The sequence below is a fragment of the Sphaerodactylus townsendi genome, linkage group LG01, assembly GCF_021028975.2.
Source record: "Sphaerodactylus townsendi isolate TG3544 linkage group LG01, MPM_Stown_v2.3, whole genome shotgun sequence".
Classification (NCBI taxonomy): Eukaryota; Metazoa; Chordata; class Lepidosauria; order Squamata; family Sphaerodactylidae; genus Sphaerodactylus; species Sphaerodactylus townsendi.
The window spans coordinates 64,564,735-64,589,907 of record NC_059425.1 but is presented as its reverse complement, the minus strand read 5'-3'; the positions used below and the strand labels follow the sequence as shown (position 1 = coordinate 64,589,907).

At 41.7% G+C, this 25,173-nt stretch overlaps 1 protein-coding gene across 1 annotated transcript in view; it reads left to right on the top strand.

The window, feature by feature from the left end:
• ITPKB (inositol-trisphosphate 3-kinase B) overlaps window positions 1-22,380 on the top strand; it is an 80,614-nt gene extending 58,234 nt beyond the window's left edge. Inside the window, exons 3-8 of the mRNA XM_048507999.1 lie at window positions 6,702-6,801; window positions 8,077-8,290; window positions 14,469-14,673; window positions 17,144-17,245; window positions 18,390-18,461; window positions 19,444-22,380. Of these exons, the coding sequence (XP_048363956.1) occupies window positions 6,702-6,801; window positions 8,077-8,290; window positions 14,469-14,673; window positions 17,144-17,245; window positions 18,390-18,461; window positions 19,444-19,659 (909 nt within the window). The 3' untranslated portion in view covers window positions 19,660-22,380. The remainder of the gene's footprint in view (window positions 1-6,701; window positions 6,802-8,076; window positions 8,291-14,468; window positions 14,674-17,143; window positions 17,246-18,389; window positions 18,462-19,443) is intronic.
• The last annotated feature ends 2,793 nt before the right edge of the window (window positions 22,381-25,173 follow it).

Here is a 25,173-nt window from a genome sequence, read left to right as displayed (position 1 = left end):
CCAAACCATAGCCTCTGTTTTCCTTCTGGTTACATTCTGATTGCTGCAGAACCTTCTGTGTCTTTTTTCATACATGCACTGTACTGCTTCTACACCCCATGGCAGGCTGCATTCCTGAATTCTTTCTTTGCAACACCCTTCCCACCTTCTAATTGGGATGCAAGGCCTAAGAAAACTCCATTCCAACTCATATCTGATTAAGACAACTTTGACTATTGGAAGCCTATGCCTTGAAAATTGGTCTCTAATGATCTTGAATCTAAGTAATCTCCTGCAGACCATGTCTACCCTCTGAAGCTGACAGTGTGGTTGTGATCTTCGACAGCATTCTCACATTATACGTTGGAAAGCAAAATCAGCGCTTGCCATCTGTGCTCATGGAGGCTGCTGCTGCTGCTGGTATAGTCTGTACTTTTACGAAAATTGGAAAAATAAAACTTTGATATCAGGAGCAATGGGTTTTGCTTGCATCTGAAGAACGGGGTGTCATTATAACTATTGGGTTGTTAGGCTTATCTATGTGTGGGAGCATTCCAAAGCTGTACTTCCAGGATAAGTTGTTTAGCCAGATGTTTCTTCTTGCCAAGACCTACAAAGTGATAGCGTAATTGTCTGCTCTTCATGTCCTTGATTATGTTTACTGCTTGCTTGCATAAGAGGGAAGGATTTTTGTTGTTGTTCTAAAGGAACAATCACTATGAAGGTCTCATAACAAGAACCTGCCCCACACACAAGCAAAAAAGAAGTAAGCATGAAGTGACTTTACTCCCTGTAGTACTGATAGGACTGACCTTGATAGGTGAATGGTCTGACTCTGTATAAGACAGCTTCATATGTGTTCATACAACCTAATTTGGGAGTTGTCATGTCTCAGTGCTAGAGCATCTGCTTGACATGCAAAAGGGCCCAGGTTCTACCCATGGTTTTCCCAGTTAAAGGGTCAGTAGTGAGTTATGTGAAAGATCCCAACTTGAGAACCTTGGACAGCTGCTGCCAGTCTGAGTTCGATGGACCCCGTGTCTGATTCTGCACAAGGCAGCTTCACGTGGTCTCATAAGAACCAAAACTGAACATGACGCAGTCAAAATATGGTGAGGCTTGACCTTTTGTTGATTTGGGAGAGATCAGCTGGTCCTGGAGCACATGAGGAGCTTCTGTTTTACGAAGATAAATGCTGCTGTTGTCTGGCAGTGATGGTAACTCCCACTGCTTGGTCATCTTGCTAGAGGTCAAGGTGACTCTTTAAAAACTTCATTGTTGTGGTCATTCGTTATCATCAGATGACATGAGAAGCAGGCCACTGTGTGGGGAGATTCCAGTGCTGCAAGTGTGAAACTGACAGATATCCACCAGTAGGACTGCCCCCGCCCCGCCCGGTTACTGACTTTGGCATCCTGAAGAGAATGGGAGCGGGAGGATGAAGAACTCTAGTTTCCTGTTTTTTTATGGTAGTCAGAAGTGACAGAAGAAACTGTAATTTCTCTAGTTTTCTTTCACTGCATTCATTTATTGGGAACTTGCTGCAGCTGTAAATGCAGGTTTTCAGTTGTTCACACCCCATCGAAATTAGCTTCTGGCTGTGTTATTGTTTGGGACACAACATGATATTTGGGGGGGGGGGCTAATGTGAAGATAAGTCTTTGCCTTTTTGTGGGGGTTGGATTTCATGATCTCTAGGCCTTTTTTCATTCCTCAGGAATTCCAAATAAATTGCTTATATTGAGAGAGAATGCTAGGAAAACACGTGTGTGTGTGTGTGTTTGAAGGACATTGACAATTGGTTACAGCTGAATGGTGTAGTGGTGGGTAGGCTGGTGCGGAAATGAGCACTAGAATGAATCTTCTGCATCTAAACAGGCTTCTTTCTCTCATCACCAAATGCTTTCGGTGTTTTTTTCTCGGACATTAGCATTGTACAGGATGCATTGCATGTGCCCCTGTGCATACCATATACAGGGGTTTCCTTCCTCAGAACTAGGTCGAAGGAGCTTTAGGACAGCTTCTACTCTAGAGCTGCGCTATGCTTAAACCCATTTTGCTTCATATTGATGTATTTGGGGGGTTTTAGGATGTGAGGAAGGGGAAGTGAGGATGATGTATGAGTCTGAAATTGTGTGCATCGAGGAATGCTGCTGTAAATTTCGTTGTGCGTGCACAATGACAATAAAATGCTTATGCTTATGCTTATGCTTATGCTTATACATGTCTGCTGGTTTAGAAGAGAAGTAGTAGGGTTGTTTTTTGTCCTCCACTTTTCTTTACTGTTAAGGAGTCTCAGAACAGCTTTAGTCTGCTGGTTGAATATCTGGTATTGGTTGCCAACTTCACAGCAGACGACTGGAGAATTTTGAAAAAGACTTGTCGCCTTTATAGTATATATACAGGATGTTTTCTGAGGTTTGAGGATCTTTATAATATATTTATGCTTGTCTTAGAGTGTTATGTATGTTTCATGCTTGTATGTATTTATCTATTTAATATAGCACACCTTTCACTCTAGCACTTCATTAAATAGCACTTTGCACTTGATTTATGCACAGTTAATGCTTGGGGGTATAGTTTATTTTGTTTGAGTTACAGTAGTTATACTATATCCCACCTCTTGTATTTACTCTTAATCACTATGCCATGGTAGCTCTCGAAGCAGTTTTTGAATTTGTTTTGGGATTGGGACTTGTGTATGTATGTGTACATTTAAAGATTCCTTGTCCACGTATTGCCCTATTGCATACATACAATGCTGCTCTTTTCAAGGATCGAGTGCCAGTGTATCTACTTCATATGTAATTGGGCAATGCACAGATATGGAATATTTGAACTTTTAGACTCTGTTTGCAGTGCTTCCCTGGAGAGGGTCTTTTCAGTGTCCTGTGCGCAAGAAAAAGTTGTTTGACCTAGCCCTTGATTTCTCCTGAACATCTGCCTTGAATAATTTCTGAGCGTATGCTTCTAGGATTTTACTCTTCATTGGGACATTAAGCTGACCGTGTGGCATTTTAGGGAAACTGTTGTGATGATGTATACTATTCTTGAAGTTGATTTACTTCATTTTGTTCTGGCTTTGAAGTACTTAAGTGTTTTCTGTTGCTATATGGCTAACCAGCAAGAAAACCATGTTGGTTCCTGAATAGCTATTGTTCTGGCAGTGTCTGTCATCCAGGGACCCAGCAGCTTGTATTTGGTAGGAGGATTCCTCTCTGGGGCAGGCTGAGTCTTTATTGATCTGAAGCATATCTCCTTTATAAAGATGGCTCTGCTTTCCTTTAAAAAAAAATAACTTCCGTTTGGAGCAAAAGCATGCCTTAAGAAGGGAAAGGGAATATCCAGTTATGTACCCTGCAATAGGGAGCAAAATAGACAAGATATGGAAGTCCTGGTATTGTTCTTAAAAATCTAGGTGGTGGAGTTCAGGGATGTCTCTAGTGGTTTTGACAGTAGTCTGACAAAAATTACAACTTGAATAAACATGAACTTGGTTGAAAAGAAGAGGAGAATGTTCTGAGGTGCCCGCCAAGTGTTTTTAGAAAGTAGAAATGGCCCGGCAGGGCTTTTGCCCAGCTAGCCTTCTGCTTGACTACTGGAGATTTGATTGGCTGTGCAGACTTTTCAGTGTGTTGCTTTGGCAGCAGCTGCCACTACAGCACAAGGATCTGCGTTCCTTTACTCAAGTTCAGCCATGGCAATCATATTGTGGCTGAATCTGTCCCCTGTAGAAGCCATTTTCTGGTGGCCATTTTGTTGCTGCACTTACTATGCAGTTTCAGAATTCCAGATGTTCCCACAGGCTCAGGAAGGTTTGGGATACCTGCTGTAAAGAGTCCCAGAGCTAGACATCCTCCTAGTTGTATAGCTGCTAAACATTTGCATGGTCAGTTTCAATGGTTCTAAGTGCACAGTTGCTTAAGAACTGCTTATAAAGGTTTAGGGCATAAGGAAAAAAATATTCACAGGCCAATCTTATAAGACTTGAGACTAAGTCCCACAGTGATCCTTTTATATTTTTAGTAGTTGCACCATAGGGGAATTTTTTCTGGGCATAATTGTTTTTCTCATAAAGTTGCCATGGCAGGAGAACTTATACTTTATTTTATTTAAAACATTTGCATGCCCCCCTTTGCACCCATCAGAACCCCCAAAGTGGTGAGAAATCAAAACATTAAAACAAACTTTTAAAAAATGTGCACACGTGTGCATACGCACACATATGTATAAAAAAGTAACACAACAATTAACAAAACACATAATGATAAGAAGGGTCAATAAGGAAATGGCTGACAACGCACATAGATAGTGGGGGTCAAATGCATCTCCCTGAGGAGAAAATTCCATAATTTTAATGCCATGACTGAGAAAACCCCTACCCATTCAGCCTCAGATGATGGGGCATCTGAAGTGAGGGCCCCGAAGATCACCATAGTGGTTGGATAGGTTCATATAGAAGTAGTTGATCCTTAGGTTATGCTGGTAACAAGCTATGTAGGGCAACACCTTGAACTGGACTTGGAACTTGCTAAAGTTTTCCTTTTATCTGCATCTTCTAAAAATGTAAACTCTGTAGTCTAAATACCCACCTATTACTGGGACAGAGTCCACCAAAGTGGGATATTACATACATGTGAAAACACCAAGTGGTGCAGGAATACCCCTGACCAGTTTTGTTTTCTTGCCCTCCTCCCACAATTTTAACAGCAGCCTGGCCTGGCCTGCAGTGACGCTTTTTCCTGGCATGCAGATGAAATATTGAGAAAAAATTTCACTTGCTAAATATCTGTGCCAAGCTACTGTTACAGGCACAGGAGCTGAAGCCAACAAAATACTGATTAACCTTAAATGGAATGCTTGATGGGTCTCTGGGAAAGATGGTTAGAAACAAATAGATGTACTTGAATAAATGCAAGGCCAAGCATATTGCATGTGCCTCTGCTGTTGTACTCTTTGGTCTGTAAGCAGTCTGTAGTGCATCTTGGATTATGGCTGCATCTCTTCTGATGCCAGCAAGGGAGAATGAATCAATGTCTGGACTGTGGAGGATTTTTACGTGCACTTGGGAAGTTCTTCCATGATAGGAAGATCAAAGCTGCAAAAGTGGGGACCCCCTATTTTGTTTCAAATATTCATTCATAGCTACATTTCTAATTTTATTTCATTTATACCCCAGACCTAAAGTGGCTTACGTGGTTCTCCTCTCCTCCATCTTATCCTCACAACAGGCCTGTGAAGTAGATAAGATGGGGAGTATGTGACTGACACAGAGTCTCCCAGGAAGCTTCCATGGCAGAGTGGGAATTTGAACCTGATCCTAATCCCAAGACTCCCAAGTTTTTTCGTTGCATATAGTTGTCATTCTGTTCTTGGTTAAATGTTTCAATGAGGGTTTGAAATGTGATAACCAATTAATTGGTTCTATGACACTGGATGTCTCATTGTGTACAACTAGGCATTTTGTCCCATTGTCTTCTATTTGCATGTAGTCTTCCTAACTAGTTTGTGCAGCCTTCTGGTTTTGAGATAAGAAATACCTTAGCCTCAATTAGCTCTGAGTTCCAATTGAGCCATTTGTAGGAAATTGTTTTACTGCAGGAAGGATTCTGAGGTTTTCCTGCATCTAAGTGTTTCTGATGCACTTAGTGAAGTTTTTCCTTTTGTCAAGAAGTTCCCATGAGTTTGTACACTCAAAAAAAAAGTCACAGTTCTGTGGTGTTTTACTACTACTAAGTCACTTCAAGGGATGAAGAGCTCAGAGCCCCCTTCACCTCCAGATGACATTTGCCATTTCTCTGCATCCTCAGTCAAGGCATGCCTCACCCTGGAATGTAGCCAGATTTAGGGGTGAAGTGACGGGTCACTTTTTACCCCCATCCAAATTTTTTCAGCAAAGAGTATCTGTTGGTAGACTCAGTTAAAATTGTAGTTAAGCAAGATCTCCTGATTTCAGAGATTTTGTTTCCACTTAGTGTTATATTTGCACTTATGAATACAATTAACAAGATTAAATAAAATTCCTGCAAGAGCAAGAAGGTCTGTCATCCACTGGTGGAAACCCTGTCAGATCCTGCTTTCCCCCTTCCCCCAGTTTTGGCTCCAACAGAGAGATCTTTGCAGATAGATATTTAGTCCTAAGTGAAACTAGTTTCAGCGTGGCTATTCACTTGTTTGTCTGGTCAACATGCCTTTCTTGTTTTCAAAACTAATGACTACAGCATATGTCTTTCTCAGGAGAACAAAAATAGCAGAGTTTTTTTTCTTTGCAGAGTGTGTGTGTCTCCAGACATCCCTTTCTAGAACTGTTATGTTCTTTTCTTGCTTTTTGTATATGTGCTTCTGTCTTCTCTCACATACAAGCCTAAGGAATAGGTGTGTATGTACATAATTTGGAAAAGAGTAATCATTTGTACAGAGTGTAGAACCGGCAGCAGTGGGGGGAGGCAATAGATATATCTGTTCATAAGAACATAAGAGAAGCCATGCTGGATCAGACCACGGCCTATAAAGTCCAGCAGTCTAATCACACAGTGGCCAACTGGGTGCTTGTAGGAACCCCACAAGCAAGTTCTTGGACAGTCTAACAACCCTGTCCTATAACCTATGATTCTGATTAGGCTTGTTCTTCCATCAGTGTTGAACCACTATTTGTTGTCTCCAGGTCAAAAAGCACTGGGGATACAGTTTCCATGTACTACTCAATATATTTCCTTCCATAGAGCAAATCATGGCGGAAGATAAAGAACATGGTGCACTGGTCCCCATTTGTAATGTCCTTCAAGAAGAAATATCCTTGGATCCAACTAGCAGGACATGCAGGTACAGAACATTAAGTTGCGATGACTAAATCTCAGTAGGATTTCATTTAATGAAAGGTAGGTGTTAGAAGTCTCTTGGTGAACTTAAGATAATTAGCTACCTTAACCTAGATTGTCTCTGGAAATTGAATTATAACTCATTCTACCGTGCTATATCATCTCCTCAGAGGCTGGCTGAATAAGTGCTACAGCACCACAAAAAACCTTGGGAAGTTGTATAGTAAGTGATCCAAGTAGAACAGGTGAGCCAAGGAATCCTTCCCATGGCCAATATTAATGTCACAAAATTAAAGTCACAAAAGACAACAACAAGCTACTGCTGCCAGCAGATAGTCTGAACTTCATGTGCACATCTTTGATGTGACCGAAAATAAGAGGATTCAAAACTCTGACCATGTGAGCAGGAAGCGATTCAGACTAGTTCATCAATCTGCCCTTTGCCAGGATATTCTAATTATACCCCTAACTGGTCCCTCTTGAAAACCTCCCAGCAAGAAGATTGCACAGTCTCCCTAGGGTAATTTATTCCATTGATGAGCTGTTGTTAGATTAGAAAATTCTCCCTAGTGCTTTTAACTGAAGGTTAACCTAATTTTCCTTCTACTGTAGTCACATGTCAGAAAAAGTCAGCCTTTCATACTCATTCCAGGTACCTAGTCTACCAGCTCTATCTTTAAGTTCACAAATGGGTACTTACAAGTGTGCCAGGGAATTTCAATGGCTGGTGAATTTCCCCAGCCTAGTGAACGTGAGCCTCCTTCTGCAGCTCAGGGACCAACGGATTTGTCATAAGAATCCAACTGACATTCTTCAGGAACCTACGCACAGTTCTCTCTGTACACAGGAAAGATTGTTAAGCATCTTTTAGTAATTGGTACAAGTTGTCTTTCAATGGAAGAGAAGTAGTGAACGTTTGAAAGAATGATCCACTAAAGTTTTGAAGGGTTCTTTGTCTAATCATCCCATATTATTCTCACACATGAGGTATGGGCCACTTGGTAGAACACTAGATGGAGCATTCGTGACCACTCACAAAGAACCCTAGTTAGAAGTCAATGCAATCTGACATTTGTCAATCAACTTCACTGCACTTAAGCATTTGAGATTCTACACTTGTATAAAATGTTCTCTAAACTCTGAAGATGCCAGCCACAGATGCAGGTGAAACATCAGGAGAAAATGCTACTAGAACATGGCCAGCCCAGAAAACCCCACTACATCCCAATTCTCTAAATTAATGAAAAATCTTTCCATTTTTGTATGTTTTTCCCGGCAGGTAGCTTCAAAGCTGCAGCAAATGGGAGGATCTTGAAGAAGCATTGTGAATCTGAACAGCGCTGCTTGGACCGCCTGATGAATGATGTCCTTAGGCCTTATGTTCCTGCCTACCATGGGGACATAGTGAAAGATGGGGAGCGATACAATCAGATGGAAGATCTGCTAGCTGAATTCGACTCTCCCTGTGTTATGGACTGCAAGATGGGAGTCAGGTCTGTGTTCCTTTGTAGCTAAAAGTTTAAGTTGGAACCGAAACCTTTTCTCTGGGCATTCCTCTTTTCAGGCACTGCAGATGGAGTCCTCTGCTGTGTCACTTGATTCCTGGCAACTGAGGCACTTTCTTTGTGCAATTACCACGTTTTGCAATGAGCCCAGAGTGCCTACTGTGAAAAGAAATACCTGAAGGAACGTCCACAAGTGGTCTTGTGTGTTTTACTGGTCATGTCTACCAGAAGAAATATTTGATGAGATGCTTTCATGCTCAGTGTTCCTCTACTCTGGTTCATTGGTTGCTATTTTGGGGGGACAGACAAATACTGAGCATGAAGCCACCACATAGCCCTTTTCTTATTGCTATGTGTAACCAAGAATATGTGGGTTGGGGGTAGCTTTGAATCTTCCATAACAACTAGAAATTTCTCCTTCAGTTGACAATGACAGCTTTCACTTTGAATCTGAACACGGAGTGAGAAGGGCAGGGGTGTACCTGGGGGACATATGGGGTCAAATGTCCCCTGGCTGTAGCTATTCAGTCATGTGGGGGGCAGAAAGTTGCATATTTTCAGGGGACCATTGCTGTGTTCAGATTTGTGATGGTGATTTTGAGATGACCTTGTGCAAAAAAAGTTGTTCGGTCATGGTTGGGGGAAGAGGGTGGCTGCCCATAAGGGGAGGGGGGGAGGGAACCCAGATTTTGCACTAGGCTACATTTTCCCTAGATATGCCTCTGGAGAAGGGTCACTAAAAGTACCTCAGCCTCCTAGACTGGATAAACCTCCCAAAAGCTGTGGCCATTAATGCAATTCTGTAGTTTCACTGTTACTCAAGTGTACAACTAGCCCAGTGCATGTGTAACTCTAGCTGAGATGGTTGCATCTTTGGAAAAGTGTGTATGTTTTGAGCTTTCTGCCTTAAGTAACATATTGAATTGCCCTGGAGGAAACATGTTTTTCCACTGACCGGTGCAAAGAATCTAGATAACAGGACACTGGGAAGCTGCAAGATAAACAATAACTCCTTCCTGACTTCTCCTATGCCTTAATTTATTTATTTGTTGCTTGTTTCAGTTTATGAGACACCCTTCCCCTTATGGTCTCAGGGTGTCATACAACATCAGTATGATAAAATACAATAAAAATTCATACATTCTTAACTGTACAGGCGTCATAAAATCCAATTAAGGAGAGGGTAATTAAAATAAACTTTCCTCAAACTCACTCATGTTAGCTAGTAGCCTAGGGAATCGCCCTTCCAGATAAATTAGGATGGCCACTCAGCACCCTATCAGCTCTGTCAGGTCATGGGCCACTCACATTGGCCATGCTGGTAGGGGCTGATGGGAATTGTAGTTCCTGAACATCTGGAGAGCCGCAGGTTCCTACCCCTGGGCTAGAGGGAAGCACAGGGGAAAAGGGGAAGAAAAGGGAGAGCAGGGAAGACAGGCAGGGGAAACCAAAGAGATGAAATACTGTTGTGTTGAAGGAGACAGTTATTAGACTGCTGCTCCAAAAACCTTTATTGACTAGGGACTGGGTAGCTGATTCACTTTATCTAGGGAAGGTGATAAGAGTATGTTATTGCAGAGAAGCTCCGGGATTTCCGAATGGCACATATGCCCTTGACCTATTGTAATGGTTTCAGGTCTGGGTTCAGTACTTTGTTTAAAGCCGAACACTGGACAGGACAATTTTCCCTGCTGATACTATTGGATCTATCAGCAGCCTTTGATATAGTTGACCACTGCATTCTTATCCACTGCCCAGAACTTTGCATTTGGGTGTCACCAATATGTTGATGGAACCCAGCTCTGTATTTCATTATCCAAGCCTCCAGATGCTTCCATCTAGGTTCTGAACTGGTGCTTTGAGGCTGTGGTCAGGTGGGACATATTGAAGCTGAATCCAGACAAGATAGCAGTAATGCTGATTGGGAAGGCTGATATTCTAGAAGAACTACTGAATCCACTTGTCCCAGATGGAGCAATGTTGACTTTTTCAGAGCAGGTTAAGAGCTTGAGGATGCTCGTGGATCCTACCTTGCTGTTTATACATGTTTATCATGTATGGAGGGGTAGCCTGATGTATAAGAACCACAGTGAATACACTGCAGCTCTCCTTCAAGTTACTCCTTAATCAGAGTGTCTGGAAAATCCAAGGAGATTCTAGATTGCTTGACCTTTATGTGTGCCTATGACTTTTAAGAGGATTTTCACATGTTAAAATGTTCACTTCTAAGAATACCTTTCAGTCATCTCAGTTCTTCCTGAGTTCTACTGTGATGAAATGTGGAAAAAGGCCAACTAGGCTTAGCACATTCTGATCAGTGTGGTTTTATACTTAAATTAAATTTAGGAGACTAAAATAAAGGGCTAAATGAAGGACTACAGTGTGTGGGAAGAAACACCCCAGATAAAATGCATATTTGTGTCAGGAACTTTACCCGAGGTGACACGTTGAATGTTGAGTTACCTTCTCTCTTTCCTAGGATAAATACCTTCACTGTCCTGTGCCATGAGTTTATTCTTTGTGAGGAAAAAGTCTGTTTGGCTTAGACTCTGCCAAAGCAAAGTTCAAATTAACTATAAGAACCAATGGAAAAAAAACATTCTGAGCTGGGCTAACCAGTATTCCCCTCCCCAGTACATCTGTGTCCAAAAGATAATGGAAGGTTACTGCAATTTGATTGACCCCGCAGTAAACTATGGAATCTCTGTTTCATATCTCTAGTATTTATATGAGAATGTATTACCATGCTAAGCAGGTTGTTTAAAAATTAAATGATCAAGAACTGTAACATACATCTACTGTGCTACCATAGTTGCCTTTTTAACTCACCAATGATGCCCTGGTGTTTACTGTATTTCTGTGCGGCATCCTTTGGCTACACTGGGAAGATGGAATTATTGTATTTTTAAAATTTATGTTAAATATATTCAAGGTCATCCAATGAACTTGATTAACAGTAGATTGAAGACTAACAAAAGGAAGTCCTTTTCTTATAACTCGTGGAATTAACTGCCATAAGATATTGTGGCAACTTCTAAAGAGATAAGACTTTTTCATAGCCATAGTTGTTAACTTTAGCCTCCATGTTTAGAGGCAGTATACCTGTGAACACCAGCTGCTAAGAGAAAATGTGTGTGTGTGCGTGAAGTGCCGTCAAGTTGCTTCTGACTCATGGTGACCTTATGAGAAGATAGTTGTCTTGCATAAGGGCTTCCCGGAAACAAGTGTGTGGCCACTGTTCGAAACAGGATGCTTTATTTTAATGGCTCTTGGTCTGATCCTGGCAAAGATTCAACCTTCCCAGTCCAAGGCATCAACTCTTTGTTGACTGTTTAGTAACTTGCACAGCTAGGTCCACAGATATTTCAAAGATTATAGTTGTGGGTGCAACTTAATGGCGTTCAGTCTTTAAACATATATGAAACAAGAATCTATATTGATTTATTATTTATAAAAACATTTCTATGCTCTTTCCCCCCAATTCAAAGTCCCAAAAACAGCGAACATTAAAGCAAAAACATTACAACATTTCAGACTTTAAAAAGAATTTGAAATATAAATACATACAAAACATTTAGAACAATTAAGTAAATGAATATAAAAACACTCAAAAATATGAACACATAGTCACATAAAGCACAAACAGACAGTGAGGACATTTATTGCTAAGGGGCAGAAGTCACCGTAGCAGGCAGGCAGACTTATGCTTATGCCAATGTCTCCTGAGCCAGGAGTGCCCACCTGGCATTAAAAGCGGCTTGAACTGTTGACTCTTAGAAGGCAGAGACCTCTTGTGGCCAAATGGGGAATTCCTAGCTAAAGAAAACTGGCTTTCAGACTCTTTGCTGCCTTTCCCCCAAATGAGCTGCAAAAGTGAACTGAGTTAGTAGGTTTGCTCCATTGGATTATGCAAACATGATCTATGATGTGGGCAATTTTATATAAATCACTTCTGAAAGGATTCCAAAGTATGAAATATCGAGCAGTTATGAAATTCAATCATGTGACTGTGGCTTTCCCTTCAAAATATGGACAATCAGAGCTTGATTGCATTTGCTTATTGTATGTATTTCGAAGGAAACACGTTATACCCAAAGATTCGTTTATACAACTGCTGTGTATGAGTGATAAGCCATGTTTTTACAGTCAGCCTTAATACTCTTCAATCTAAGGAGCTATTCCAAGATATTAAAATCATGAAAAAAAATGACAGTTTGGCATGGCAATTTAAACCAACCCAACCCAACTGCATTATGAGAACCAGTGTAGTGTAGAGCTTCAGACTAAGATCTGGAAGACCCAGGTTTCAAATCCTTGCTCTGCCATGGAAGCTCGCTGGATGACTTTCGGCCAGCTACACACTCTCGTGAGGATAAAATTGAGCATGTAGCATGATGTACACAACTACTCTTGTTTTTAATAAGTTTTTCATTTCTTTTCTCTCATACACCAATCCTCACAGTCTCTGTTGAGGCATAACTTATTGAGACATCGTTGTCACTAATTATGGCATATCCCTTGTTTTCTGTAAAAGGTCAGATATTTGAGAGGCTTTTTGAAGTATGACAAATATGATTTTTATTTGTCTCTTTTGGGGGATTTAAAAGTCAGGTCAGCAAAACTTGATAACAGGAATGTGGTTTGTAAAAGAATAACATAATTGAGGACCTTGAGATGGTTATGTTATATTCAAGTGAGATATTGTAATGTGTCAAAGTGGTCCACATACAAGTTTTTAAGCTTTTATTTTCTATTGAGAGTGATTTCATCTGGCTGTCACTGGTTTGTTTCTTAAATGTAAGCTTTTTTTACACAGTGGGTCTTTAGTTGGAGAAGTTGGGAACATGGTCCTTGTTTTCAGTACTGGCTTCACACAACATGCCTTGAGCCATCTGTGCTTGTGTAGGCTTGTATGGAGTAGTTCATGTGAACACCCCAATCACAGATATGTCCTGGTGCTGGGTTGGATCCAGCACCAGGATTGCGCAAGGACTGCTGATCTTTTGGGCTTTCTTCTCTTCCCAGCAGCCCTTTCTGTCCTGGGAAAGCTTATTCCCAGCATTTTGTCTGACCCATTTGGAGTAATAACCTTGTGGTTCAAGATGCTGCAGTGCAAAGGGGGAACTGCTCTGTTCACAAAAGAGTCAGAAGGGAACGATATCACCCCATTTCCCCTACCCTCTGCAGCTTCCTAACTCCACCTGACTGTGAATAAAATATCTCAGATTTGGAAGGGGAGGGGAAAGGTAGAAAGATTGGCACCTATCAGTGCCTTCCATTGATGGTTTGTGGGATCAAACCTGCCCGTTTCCACAATACATTGTACATTAAAAAAATTGTGGAGGGTGCTGCCGTTTTATTCATGGACTGGCACATTCTTCTATTTATCATCTTCATGAGGGGATCCATGACCATTGACTACTTCAGATGCATTACATGGAGCTGATTTTTTGAGCATGTGAACTATTCCCAAGAGAACAGATCCGTGAGAATGAAATGCCAAGACCATGTCTGGTCTGTAAAGTGTGCCCACACTTGCTTTGTTGGCTTCTGTTTTTCATCATAGGAAGCAAATGTTCCTTTTGAAACACTCCCCTGGAAGCAAACTGATATATGCTCATCTAGAAGCAATGTTGAAACAGGCTCCTGGAAAAACACTGTTTTTAGCACATTGCTACAGCAGTTAGGACTTTGAATTAAACACAAAACAGCATGTGCTGTATGGAAGGAGACACAGTAGATTATCAGCAGAACATCAGGTGCAGTTTTGTAGCCAAGTGCTAAGAAATAGAAGCTTTATTTCTGCCAAATAATACAGTTCTGTAATTAAACTGGCATATGCTCAAAACATCACATAGCTTGCAAGTTTGTTGTTACAAAATGGTGCCCGAAATCCACAGTACAAAATATTATAATTCCCAGTTGCACTAGATGTACAAACTTGTAGTGTGTATGGAATTTGTTTCAGGTATTGGCAGATGGCATAATTGGCTGACAAGGATACCAGCTTTCTTGTGTATGCGTGTGGGGTGTGTGTGGGGGGGACTTTAATAGAATTTAGAGGACCAAAAGAAAAGAGATCAGCAACTTGCCCACAAAGTGGCCATGAGGGAGTTAACAGAATAGTTAAAGAAGGTGGTATTGATAATTTGTATTGTTCTTGCAGAACCTACTTGGAGGAAGAACTAACAAAGGCCAGAAAGAAACCAAGTTTACGAAAGGACATGTATCAAAAGATGATCGAAGTAGATCCTGAGGCTCCAACTGAAGAGGAGAATGCTCAACATGCAGTAACCAAGCCCCGATACATGCAGTGGAGAGAAACCATAAGTTCCACAGCAACTCTGGGGTTCAGAATTGAAGGAATAAAGGTGAGCCTGCTGAAGCTTCCTTAGGGAAAAAAAGCACTTGAAAGGATTGAGAAATCCTATTAGGGCAGATTTTCCAAGTGAACCTTAGATGTCCCTTTCATCCTAGACTGCTTTTTAGATCAAAACCTGGTATCTAGATGTCCTAGTGAACAGTTAAAAGAGAGTTAATACTTTGGCGTTTTCCTCTCTGATGTTTTTTTCCAGTGGCTGAAGAGACTGTGAACACAGGAAATTGTTTTAAAGTCCCATGTATGTGTACTTCCACAACACGGAAATTTAGGCAACTCAGGAAAAGCAGTCACATTGGACTGCACAAACAAAAAAACACCTTCAAAACAAGACTTTTTTTGGTCAAAATGCCTTTTTAAAACAGCTTTTCATTTATTTGACTCTAGTGTAGGGTGTTCCATTGAAATGGTTTCTGAAATTTTGTTTTTCTTGTTTCTATGTTGCAGTACATGGTTTCACTGCTTACATGATTCCCAATTCTCAGGGTTGTGGGAGTGGGTCTCTAAGGGCTTTAAATGTTTTCCCCTGGTGTCCACAGTTGCAGACACTTGGGAAATGGGAAGTAACATTCTCTGTCATGTGTATTTATATATGGTGACATTTAAAAAACCCCTGTGCATGATATTCTCTTGTAAACAAAGAAGATTTCAGTTGAACATAATACATGAAGAAAATCATGGACTTAAGAAAATCTGGATGGCTCCAAACAACCATTGATGCAAGACCCAACTTAATTTAGTTGTTAAAAGTATTCGGGAGACCCAGGGTTGAATCCCATCTTCTGTCATAAAGAAAAAGAGTTGGTTTTTACACCCTGTTTTTCTGTACCTTTAAGGAGTCTTAAAGTGGCTTACAAACTCCTTCCCTTCCCCTCCCTACTACAGACACTTTATGAGGTAGGTTGGACTGATGGAGTTCAGAAAGAACTGTGACTAGCCAAAGGTCACCCAGCAGGCGGAATGTATAGAAGTGAGGGACCAAACCAGTTCATCATATTAGAGTCCATCGGTCATGTGGAGGAGTGGGGAATCGAATCAAATCTGGTTTTCCAAACTAGAGTTCGCCACTTTTCATTATCATACCACACTGAGGCACAGCTAGTTCATGTGGTTCTTGTTGTGAGGATAAAATGGAGAAGAGAGCGATGTTATGAGCCATTTTGGGTCCTAATTGGAGAATGAAAGCTTAGCAGAAGTATCTACAGTAAAATAAATGTGTTGGGAAGGGGAAACAGGTATCAGCTTGTCTGCAGCCTTCTGCCCTGCATTGTGCCATCCATTTAACATGCTTAATTTCTATGCTTATCCATGTAGGTAGGGGAACTTGAACGTGCATGGCTAGAGACCACAGATCTTGCTACAGCCTTTCCACAAACAGCCTCCTATTATGACCATTTCAGATTGTGGAAATGGCATAGGAGGGAAGACTGAAGCCCCTCCTCCCCCTGCACCATGCTTACAAGCTGAATCTGCCCCCAGAATGCTTGGGAGAATTAGCTCCCTGGTGGTAATCGGTGATTGCAGTCAGATCAGGGGATATGTGTCCCAATTTGTTTCACAAAGGTTGTTTACACAGACACTTAGATATTGGGAGAAGCATGGCGTAGGAATATTTATTTCAACCCAGTGCTGGAAGCCATGAATACCAGCTCCCAATACAGTAAGAGCACCTCGGCAGGAAGTTCTGAAGCATCCAAAATGTACATAATTAGTTTGATTTCATGTTATGAATTTGTTTTTATAGGATGATTTGCAAATTGTAGTAGTTAGGAAGTTCTGATGGTTCCCCCCTCCTTGAAATCACACATTTGCAGCAAGAGCAATGGGTGCATAGAAGCAGACCCTGTGTGCATATACCCTGCTGAATTGGGAAGCAGGCATGAAAAGGATGCTTGCACAAATAAACATATGCTGGCAGATGCCACGGATTGTGGACTGGGAAGGACCTATTCAGGATACCTTGAGGAGTCAAGAAACTTCTAGTCAGAATAAGGAGTATCTAGATTGAATTATGGGCTCTTCCAGATAGCCCAGGGACCATACCCTATCAGTGGGCGTCAGCATGGCCAATTGGCCATGCTGGTAGGGGCTGATGGGAATTGTAGTTCCTGAACATCTGGAGAGCCGCAGGTTCCCTACCCCTGATCTAGATGGATCAATAATCTGATGTTTTCAGCTCTCTTCCACTCTTGTAATCCTGCTGGACAAGCTCTAAGAAAAAGTATTGTGTTCAAAACTGAAAGGCGGAAAAACCTGCAGTTTCTCCTATCTTCTCCAGGCACTCAGAATACTGTCCAGGCTTTTCCTGTGGTTATTTTGTTTTTGTTTTTAACTAAGGTTATTTCCTATCTCTGCCCTAAAAGTAGGCTATTTCACATCCTGTTTAATGAACTGCATGGCTGTATCTACACAAAACTGTTCATCTCAGTAAAGGGCTTACAGTTTATTATTGGTTTTAAAAGAAAGAAGATGGCACTGTAAACAGGGATTTTAAGAAGACCAAGACAAAAGAACAGGTCATGGAAGCCTTCAGGGAATTCACCAAAGGAAACTGTAATATTCTGGTGAGTCATAATATTATATTTTATAAGTTTTTTTTCTTCTATGTTAAATTAATATCCGCGACCTTGGGCTAACGTGCCCTTTTCCCCAAGAGGGTAAGATTGACAAACATAAATTTGCCTAAGAAATGATGCAACATTTTGTATCTGTATCTTTAGAAAGAATCCAGTAGTCTGTGATTGTTCTAATGATCACATAGTTGGTTCAGTGTGAGAAGGAAATGGACTTCTGGCAAAAGAGGCTCAAACAGCAACCGTGTGGCAGAGGCTGGAGATGAACAGCATGCATGGAGAGGGGTTCACAATTTTTCAGGGTTGTTTCTAGTTGTTACTGCTGCCTTATTGCCTGGTGAAAAACTGACAAACATACTTTTGCATTAACTCTGCAAGTTGCCTAACTGGATAAAAGAGCTTAGTTTTTAGACTCTACTATATAAAGCCTCTGATGAGTGACTCTTTATCCTTTGCAATCTCACTGAAATGGTTTACAATAGCTAGCAACTCATGGGAAGCTTATTGAGTTGATAAACAAAGTTGCTATGCTGTTTACTGCCAGGTCCTCCTTACATAAATAAATTGGCTTGAAATCCTGTGTTTCAGAAAGGTTTGAATGAATAAAAACACAGCTGAACAGACCTCTTAATCCTGACTCTTAAAGTTACTCCTAGCCAACCAGTGATCCAGAAGCTGCCAGTGAGACTTCTGGGCAGAAGCAGAGGCATCTGTGAGCCTGCAGTCCTCCTGATTTCCTCTCAAGTGCTACTTAGTTCCTGACTCAGTGAGGTCCAGGCAAAACCACCCCAAGCAACAGGAGGGGATAAAAGCTATGTAGAACACACTAGAGCAAAGGTATCCAACTCTGGTGCTTCAGATGTTCATGGAATACAATCCCCATCAGCCCCTGCTGGCATGGCAAATTGGAATTGTAGTCTATGAATATCTGAAGCACCAGAGTTGAACACCCCTACACTAGAGTGACATCTTGTCATTCGCTAGACTTGTGCCAGTTGATCTGTTTTCCACAGTGTTCACAACTCCTTGCACCTGAGCTCTGTTAGGAATTATCAGCCAGCAAGGGCAATGTTTGTGCTATGAGGCATAGAAGAGCTTTCAAATGCTTTAAAATATTCTTTTCTTGCAACTTCAGAACACTTACCTTAATCGGTTGAAGGGGATACGTGCCACCTTGGAAACATCGCCATTCTTTAAGTGCCATGAGGTAAAAAAAAAATCCTCCTTCCTGTGATCCTGAAAAGCTAGACATCCATCACTTTCCCTGAACAAATAGCTGATGTATTCGATGATTGCCTGGATAAGCAGGAAAGACTGTCCAAGGGTTCCCCTCTGCATTACTGGTGACACATACCATACATACTCGCATATAAGTCGAATTTTTCAGCACATTTTTTGTGCTAATGGGAGCTAATAGTAGATGGGGCTACATTTTGAGGGTCCATAACTTTGGACTCCTTGAACCAAACTTCACCAAACCTGGGTGGTATCATCAGGAGGATCTCCTAAAGATACTCTGAAATGTTGGTACTACTAACATAAACATTCCTCCCCTGACCAAAAATCCAGTTTTGAAGGATTTTAACTCTTGTGTTTTATCTTGGTTGCTGGTTGAGCTAAGGTTCTTGTACTTTTAAAGTTATTGTTGAGACCATATTGTTTTTGTTGACCCTCTTTTCCACTTTCAGAGCTAGTTTACTGTTTTTCTTTGAAATAAATATTCAAAAACATTTAACCTCAATTAATGTAATTTTATTGGTATCTATTTTTATTTTTGAAATTTACCAGTAGCTGCTGCATTTCCCACCCTCGACTTATACGCAAGTCAATAAGTTTTCCCAGTTTTTTGTGGTAAAATTAGGTGCCTCAACTTATATGCGGGTCGACTTATACATGAGTATATACGGTATTTTATTACCTTCTCATCCTTGGACAGTGAGAGCATACGTGACAAGGGGTGGGGGGAGGACGCTAGAATGTGGTTACCAGGATTTCATCTTGTTCTTAACTGACAAACATGTATCTGTTTTTCTGATCATCTGAAGTTGTACTTACATCTCAGTGACTTGAAGAACTATGAATTTTGCGCTAAACCATAAACTTTCCACTGTCAAGCCACAGTTTTAGATAAGCCCTGACTTTAAGCCCAGCCCTGTAATAATAAAACATTTTTCTATTTCCTTTTGCAGGTCATTGGGAGTTCCCTCCTCTTCATTCATGACAAGAGGGAGCAAGCCAAAGTCTGGATGATAGATTTTGGGAAAACCACGCCACTTCCGGAGGGCCAAGTCCTCGAGCACAGTGTGCCCTGGGTGGAAGGGAACAGGGAGGATGGCTACCTCTGGGGACTGGATAACCTCATTGAGATCCTAACAGAGCTGGCTCAGAGTGAAGACTTGCATTAAAGCCAAAAGTCCAACCCTACAGCTACCCAGGACCAGCCCTTCAAACTGACTTTCTGAACTGCACTACAAGACACTTTCCTCCCACCTTCTCCCTTCCAGTCTAAAAGTTAGAAACCCTTCTATTTAAGGTGTAAATACATTCATTCCCTGCCACAACAAATGCTTAACGTGAAGCTTCACTCGGAGGATGGAAGCAGATAGCAAATACTTGCCACTACCGGTTGAACTTTTATGCCATGACTTGCATAACTTTTCCACAGTAGACTATCTGGCTCCTGCCTTGTATGTGTTTTAATACAAAAAGCCTCTTAATATAAGGATTTATACAGCTCTCGTATATTCTTCAGCTGAATGAAGATGGTGTCCGAATCATGTTAAAAATTTTATCTAGCTACCAGGTCCAGAAGGATTCATTTGTGGCTAGTTGCTGCCCCCTTGTGTCCAAAGCTGGTATATTATTTGGACATGAAGTTAAAGATATATATTCAAATTGCATTTTCTGTGTGGATCATAGGTGCTCTTCCTGTATTTTTACTTACTAACCTCCTTATACCTAGAAAGCTGGCTGTAAAAAGCCTTTAGAAACAATACCAGGTCAATGTATATTCAGTAATTTCTAGGCAGCTTATAACTATTATGCAGTATTTGAGCGGCTGTGTGGACTATAAAGCTGCTTCCATGGTTCACATTTAACTTGATGCAATTGTTGAGGTGGATTTAGCCTGGTGGGGCAAAATCCTTTGCTGAAAACTTCCATTGCTTTGGAGCAACCTGAGAGCATGTCAGGGCACAGGACAGACACGGAGTGGGAAGGACTGTAGCAGTCATCATTTAGGTGCCTCTGTTAACATTGCAGGCTCTTTAACAACCATAAGCAATTTCTCAGGTGCGTTTTTGCAAAATATTCCATTTTCATATTTCAGAGTGGTGTTAACTAGATCTAAAAGAGCATTTTTTTTGCAAGTAGAATTCTAGAACTGTGAGCTTACATACCTTTCATCCATCTGCAAGGAACATGAAAAGGAAAGGAGTTGGGACCTCACTGAGTACTGAATGTCTGATTTAAGGCTCTCCCTTCAGTCCCACGAATGTAACCACAATTTGTCTGTTTGGCTTTCTCACGGCCAGATTAGCTGTGCCTGTTTCTAAAATTCCTGGCTTTTCCCAGATATCAGGCAAGTGTGACCCCAGTTTGAATCAGGACCATGAGGAAGGCCTTAAGCCTTTCTTGGGGAGCTACTATTTGTACATGCCAGTTTCCCTAACAAGGCCAGTTCCCCTAGCAACTCTCCAAGGCCATATCAGGTTGGGGAAGTCACATGGGGGGAGGGAGCATAAAACCCCACCCTCACCTCATGGCATGGTCCCAACCCAAACTAGGCCCACATATGTCTGGTTATTGTTTTCTTAATAGTGCAGGAAGCTTCCTGAAATGGGCACATCTGATTTGGCCACACACATGAATGATGCCTATGCAGCTTTTAGTCTTGTGAAAACATTTGCCTCTTTAGTTTAGGATGGAACCTATTTTATAACTTCCTGGAACATCTGAACTAAGCAGATTACTTGCATCAGAACTGGCTTGCTAAAAGGTCAACGGCTGACAGAACAGTAGGGAGGGGAAGGGCTGCTGGTGTGTTTTAATTTCTCAAGGAAAGTAAGTGCTGCAGAAACCCTGCCAGGGAGAATTGTGTTTGGTTTACCCTACAAATCATCCTGAACTGGTTTTCTAGCTGGCTTCAGTCCTGACATTTTAAAACTTCTGTCAGTTCATGATACATATCATATACCTCTAAAACATGCTGTTACTATACCCTGTTCCACACCCGCCATCTCCTCCTGCCCCACCCTCCACGGTCCCCCCCCCCAACTTGTGGTTTCATCTGGACCAGGCTGCGACAAGTGGAGTACATTGGGGAGGGGGCAGGAGGAAATGACAGATGAAGTTGTAAGTAGTGATGCCTCCCTTGCAATGGGATGGCCACAGTTTCTGTCCCTGCAGCAAGAGTCTCTGGCACTGAGGTGGTGGGCAATGTCATCGGCCCTTAGCTGGTATGCAGTCTCTGCTCAGACCTTGCAGAAGGACTCAGCTCTCCTGGGGTTCCTCTGTTCATATCTTGCTGGGCACATGTCTGTTGTTCTTCAGTGCTGTTGTAAATAGCTGCTCTGTTCAACTGCTTTTCCCCTTCAGGCTTCCTATGCTGTTTAATAATAGCCTCTGTGGAAGTGTCTTATGGACTAGTCTCTGTTCCGTCTGTGTCATGGAAAAGTGTTCGGGTTTTTTAAAGGTTCTATTTATTGCTATTTTTGAAAAGTTGCACAGAACACTAAGTCTTAAAGCATGGAATCTTTTTTTTAAGTTTAGTTTTAAAAACATTTTTCCACCTTTGTGGAAGGGGAAAAGTCCTTGAAGCAGCATAAGTTTATATCATTTTAAAACTGTAATTAGCTTTTAAATTGCTTCTATTAGTCACTGTTTTAAAAAAAAGTAAGCTTGTTTGCAAAACCAGATTCCTTGCTTTGTTGTTTTAAAAGAAGTGAAATATTTCTCCAGATGTCTTTTGACCTTCCTGGAGGCTGGAACTGTTGCTGTGAGGTAGTTTCTCCTCTCCCAATTTCTCCCTGATTAGCAATGACACAAAGAACTTGCAGAATTATAAAACACCACCAACGCACAGTGCCTGTAAGTCAAATAACTCAAAATAAAGGCATACAAAAGGGTTACTTGTGTGATGTGCTGTCATTGTCCATTTACATTCCTTTCACTTAGAGCTACCTGGGAAACAAGATTACCTAATCAAATGAAATTGGTCTGTATGGGGACAGAGAAACCTGAAAATGTAATCAACTAGAAATGACATTAAAGACTATACAATATTTTGGGCAGACAAGATGACCAAAACTTTAAGGGCTGCTTCACAGATTATACATTCCTCCTGGCTCCCCTTGATGAGGCGTGCTTTGAGAGTTCTGTGCTTAGATTTTGATTCCTGGGTGCATGCAGCACCTAGACCTGTAGGTAGTGGGAGCTTTCACCTTCCCTTCATGACATTTTCCTGACTCAAAACGGCCCTGGGAAGTTGCTATTTCCATTCTAGAGAAACTTTATGTATAAATATTCATACCTTGCCTTATGGCAGGATCTCTAGATGGCTTACACCGGTTAAAGACAATAGAAACCACAATCAAAACATAACTAAAATGTAACAAAACAACAATTAAAACAGTAATCCAGCCTCCCAGACCAGCAGCTGTAGATGGGGTTTCCAGGGGCCGGGGGGGGGGGGGGCTAGCCAAATGCATGGGGAAGGGGAAGGTCTTTGCCATGCACCCAAACCCATAAAAGAGAGGCATATGGCAGTTCCAGAGTTTGGTGGCAATCACAGAGAAAGCCCTCCCATGTGCCTCCACCCCCTGCACCTTGGCAAGGGAACGTACTACCAGGAGTGCTTCCCCCTGTGATCTTAGTGCCTGAGCAGGTACATATGAGCATAGATGCTCCCTTCAGGTCAGCAGGACTCACCATAATGGGGCATTGAATGTTAATGTCAACACCTTGAATTGAGCCCGAGAGTGAATTGGGAGCCAGTGCAGTTTCTTAAAAACTGGTGTGATGTGCGCCTGACCAGATGTACTGGCTAACAACCTAGCTGCCAAGCCTCCCAACTTCCAGACCATCTTCAAGGGTAGCCTTGGGGGTAGCCACATAGAGCGTAGGAGGCCTAGAGTGTAAATTGTGCAGGCGATCAGCAGAGAACCTCACACTTTGAACGGACTGCCTGGCTTCTGTTATTTTACCCAGAGCACTTAGCTCAAGAAGAATGAATCAGGTGCTCCCCATCAAAATAAGGCAAGTTTGTATGCTTGAACAATGCACACATGTTCACACATCTGACAATTGGCATCTGATAATCTGTGAAACTTCTCCGTTGAAAAGTATTGTTTTTCTAAGATGGGATGGACTTTTTACTTTTGATGGCATTTTTATCCACTCAAATCAACATAACGGTATAGTCATCTAGCAAAAGCAAATATATAGATCTGTGAACCAAGCCTCAAGAATAGCACCATCCAAATGATGGATTACCACTCAGCTATCCCAGACAGACTGTTTCATGTCACTTCACATAAAAATTTTCAAAGGAAGCCATTCACCTATTCAGATGAGATTCAATGACACATGTTAGATGGATTTGTGTGAGTCAGATCCTGATGAAAAGCTCTTCGAGAACACTGAAAAATGAAAAGGCAGTTTAATGGTACAAAGCGTTCTGGAATGAGCAAGGGAAGGTTATTAAAAAAATGTATTGCACAAATTATTACCCTCAATAAAGAGAACAAGCTGCGTCCCCTCTTGTTTAAGGCTTTCATTGGGTGTTCCAGTGGCTAGAGTGGGGAGACTGGAAAAATGAAAAGAAAAATGATCAAAATGTCATTTTAAAAGATTTTTAATACTAGAATGAAAGACATTTACAAAAGCAGCACCCACAGGACAGCACAATTAACCCTCACCCACTATTTCCTTTTTGCTTCCTCCATAGCTTTTCTCCCTTTCCTGTTCCCTTTTCTCTTTCCCATCCATCAGCCAACCTACCTTCATCTGCCCTCTTGTCTTCAGCTTTCCTTCCTCCTGACTGCCTTTCCCTGAGAAAACTCTGGCCAAGTTGTGCTGGCCTGTTGTTGTGTCAGGCTGGACCCAGTTGCACAGTGTTGGCTGAGCGGGGCTCATTTGTTTGGTGTGGGCCAGGGTGGCCCCCTTTGCTTGTTAGGGAACCTGCAAGGAGTTGTCGGGGCCCTCACTGTCTTCTGTATCCCCCTCCTATAATATTTCCTGTATTTCTTCTCCTGGCAGCCCTATCCCCCATCCTCAACTTTTCCTTCTTCTCTCCATCTCACCCATCCAACATGCCTTTTATATGTCCCCCATAATTCTGGTATAATTATTATTTACTTCCTTTATATCCCTGACTTTGTCCACAATGGGGACTCAAAGTAGTTTACATCATTGTTCTCTCTCCCCTTTTATCTTCACAACAACCCTGTGAGATTTAGAGTGTGTAGCTGACCCAAAGTCAACCCAGTCAGCTTCTGTGGTACAGCAGGGATTCAAACCCAGGTCTCCAAAATCCTGATCTGAAACTCGTCTAACCACTATACCCCACCGGTTATTGTCAGGTGGCTATTACAATTGATCTCCAAGTTACCAAGATCAGTTCCCTTGGGAAAAAATAGCTGGTTTGGAGGATGAACTCTATGACATTAAATCCTGCTGAGGTCCCTCCCTTCTCCAAACCCCACCCTCCCCAAGCTCCTCCCCTCAAATCAGGTATTTCCCAACCCAGAGCTGGTAACCCAACGGCCAGGCGAGGGAGAGAGAGGCTGGATAATAAAAAGAAATAAAAGAAAACCTGCAGGGGGAAATGGAACAACACACTGACTAAGGAAAGCCTGGCTGCCTACCTAGCTCATTTATGGCCATAGGGAACAAGTTAAACGCTTGGAGCTCTTTGAGGC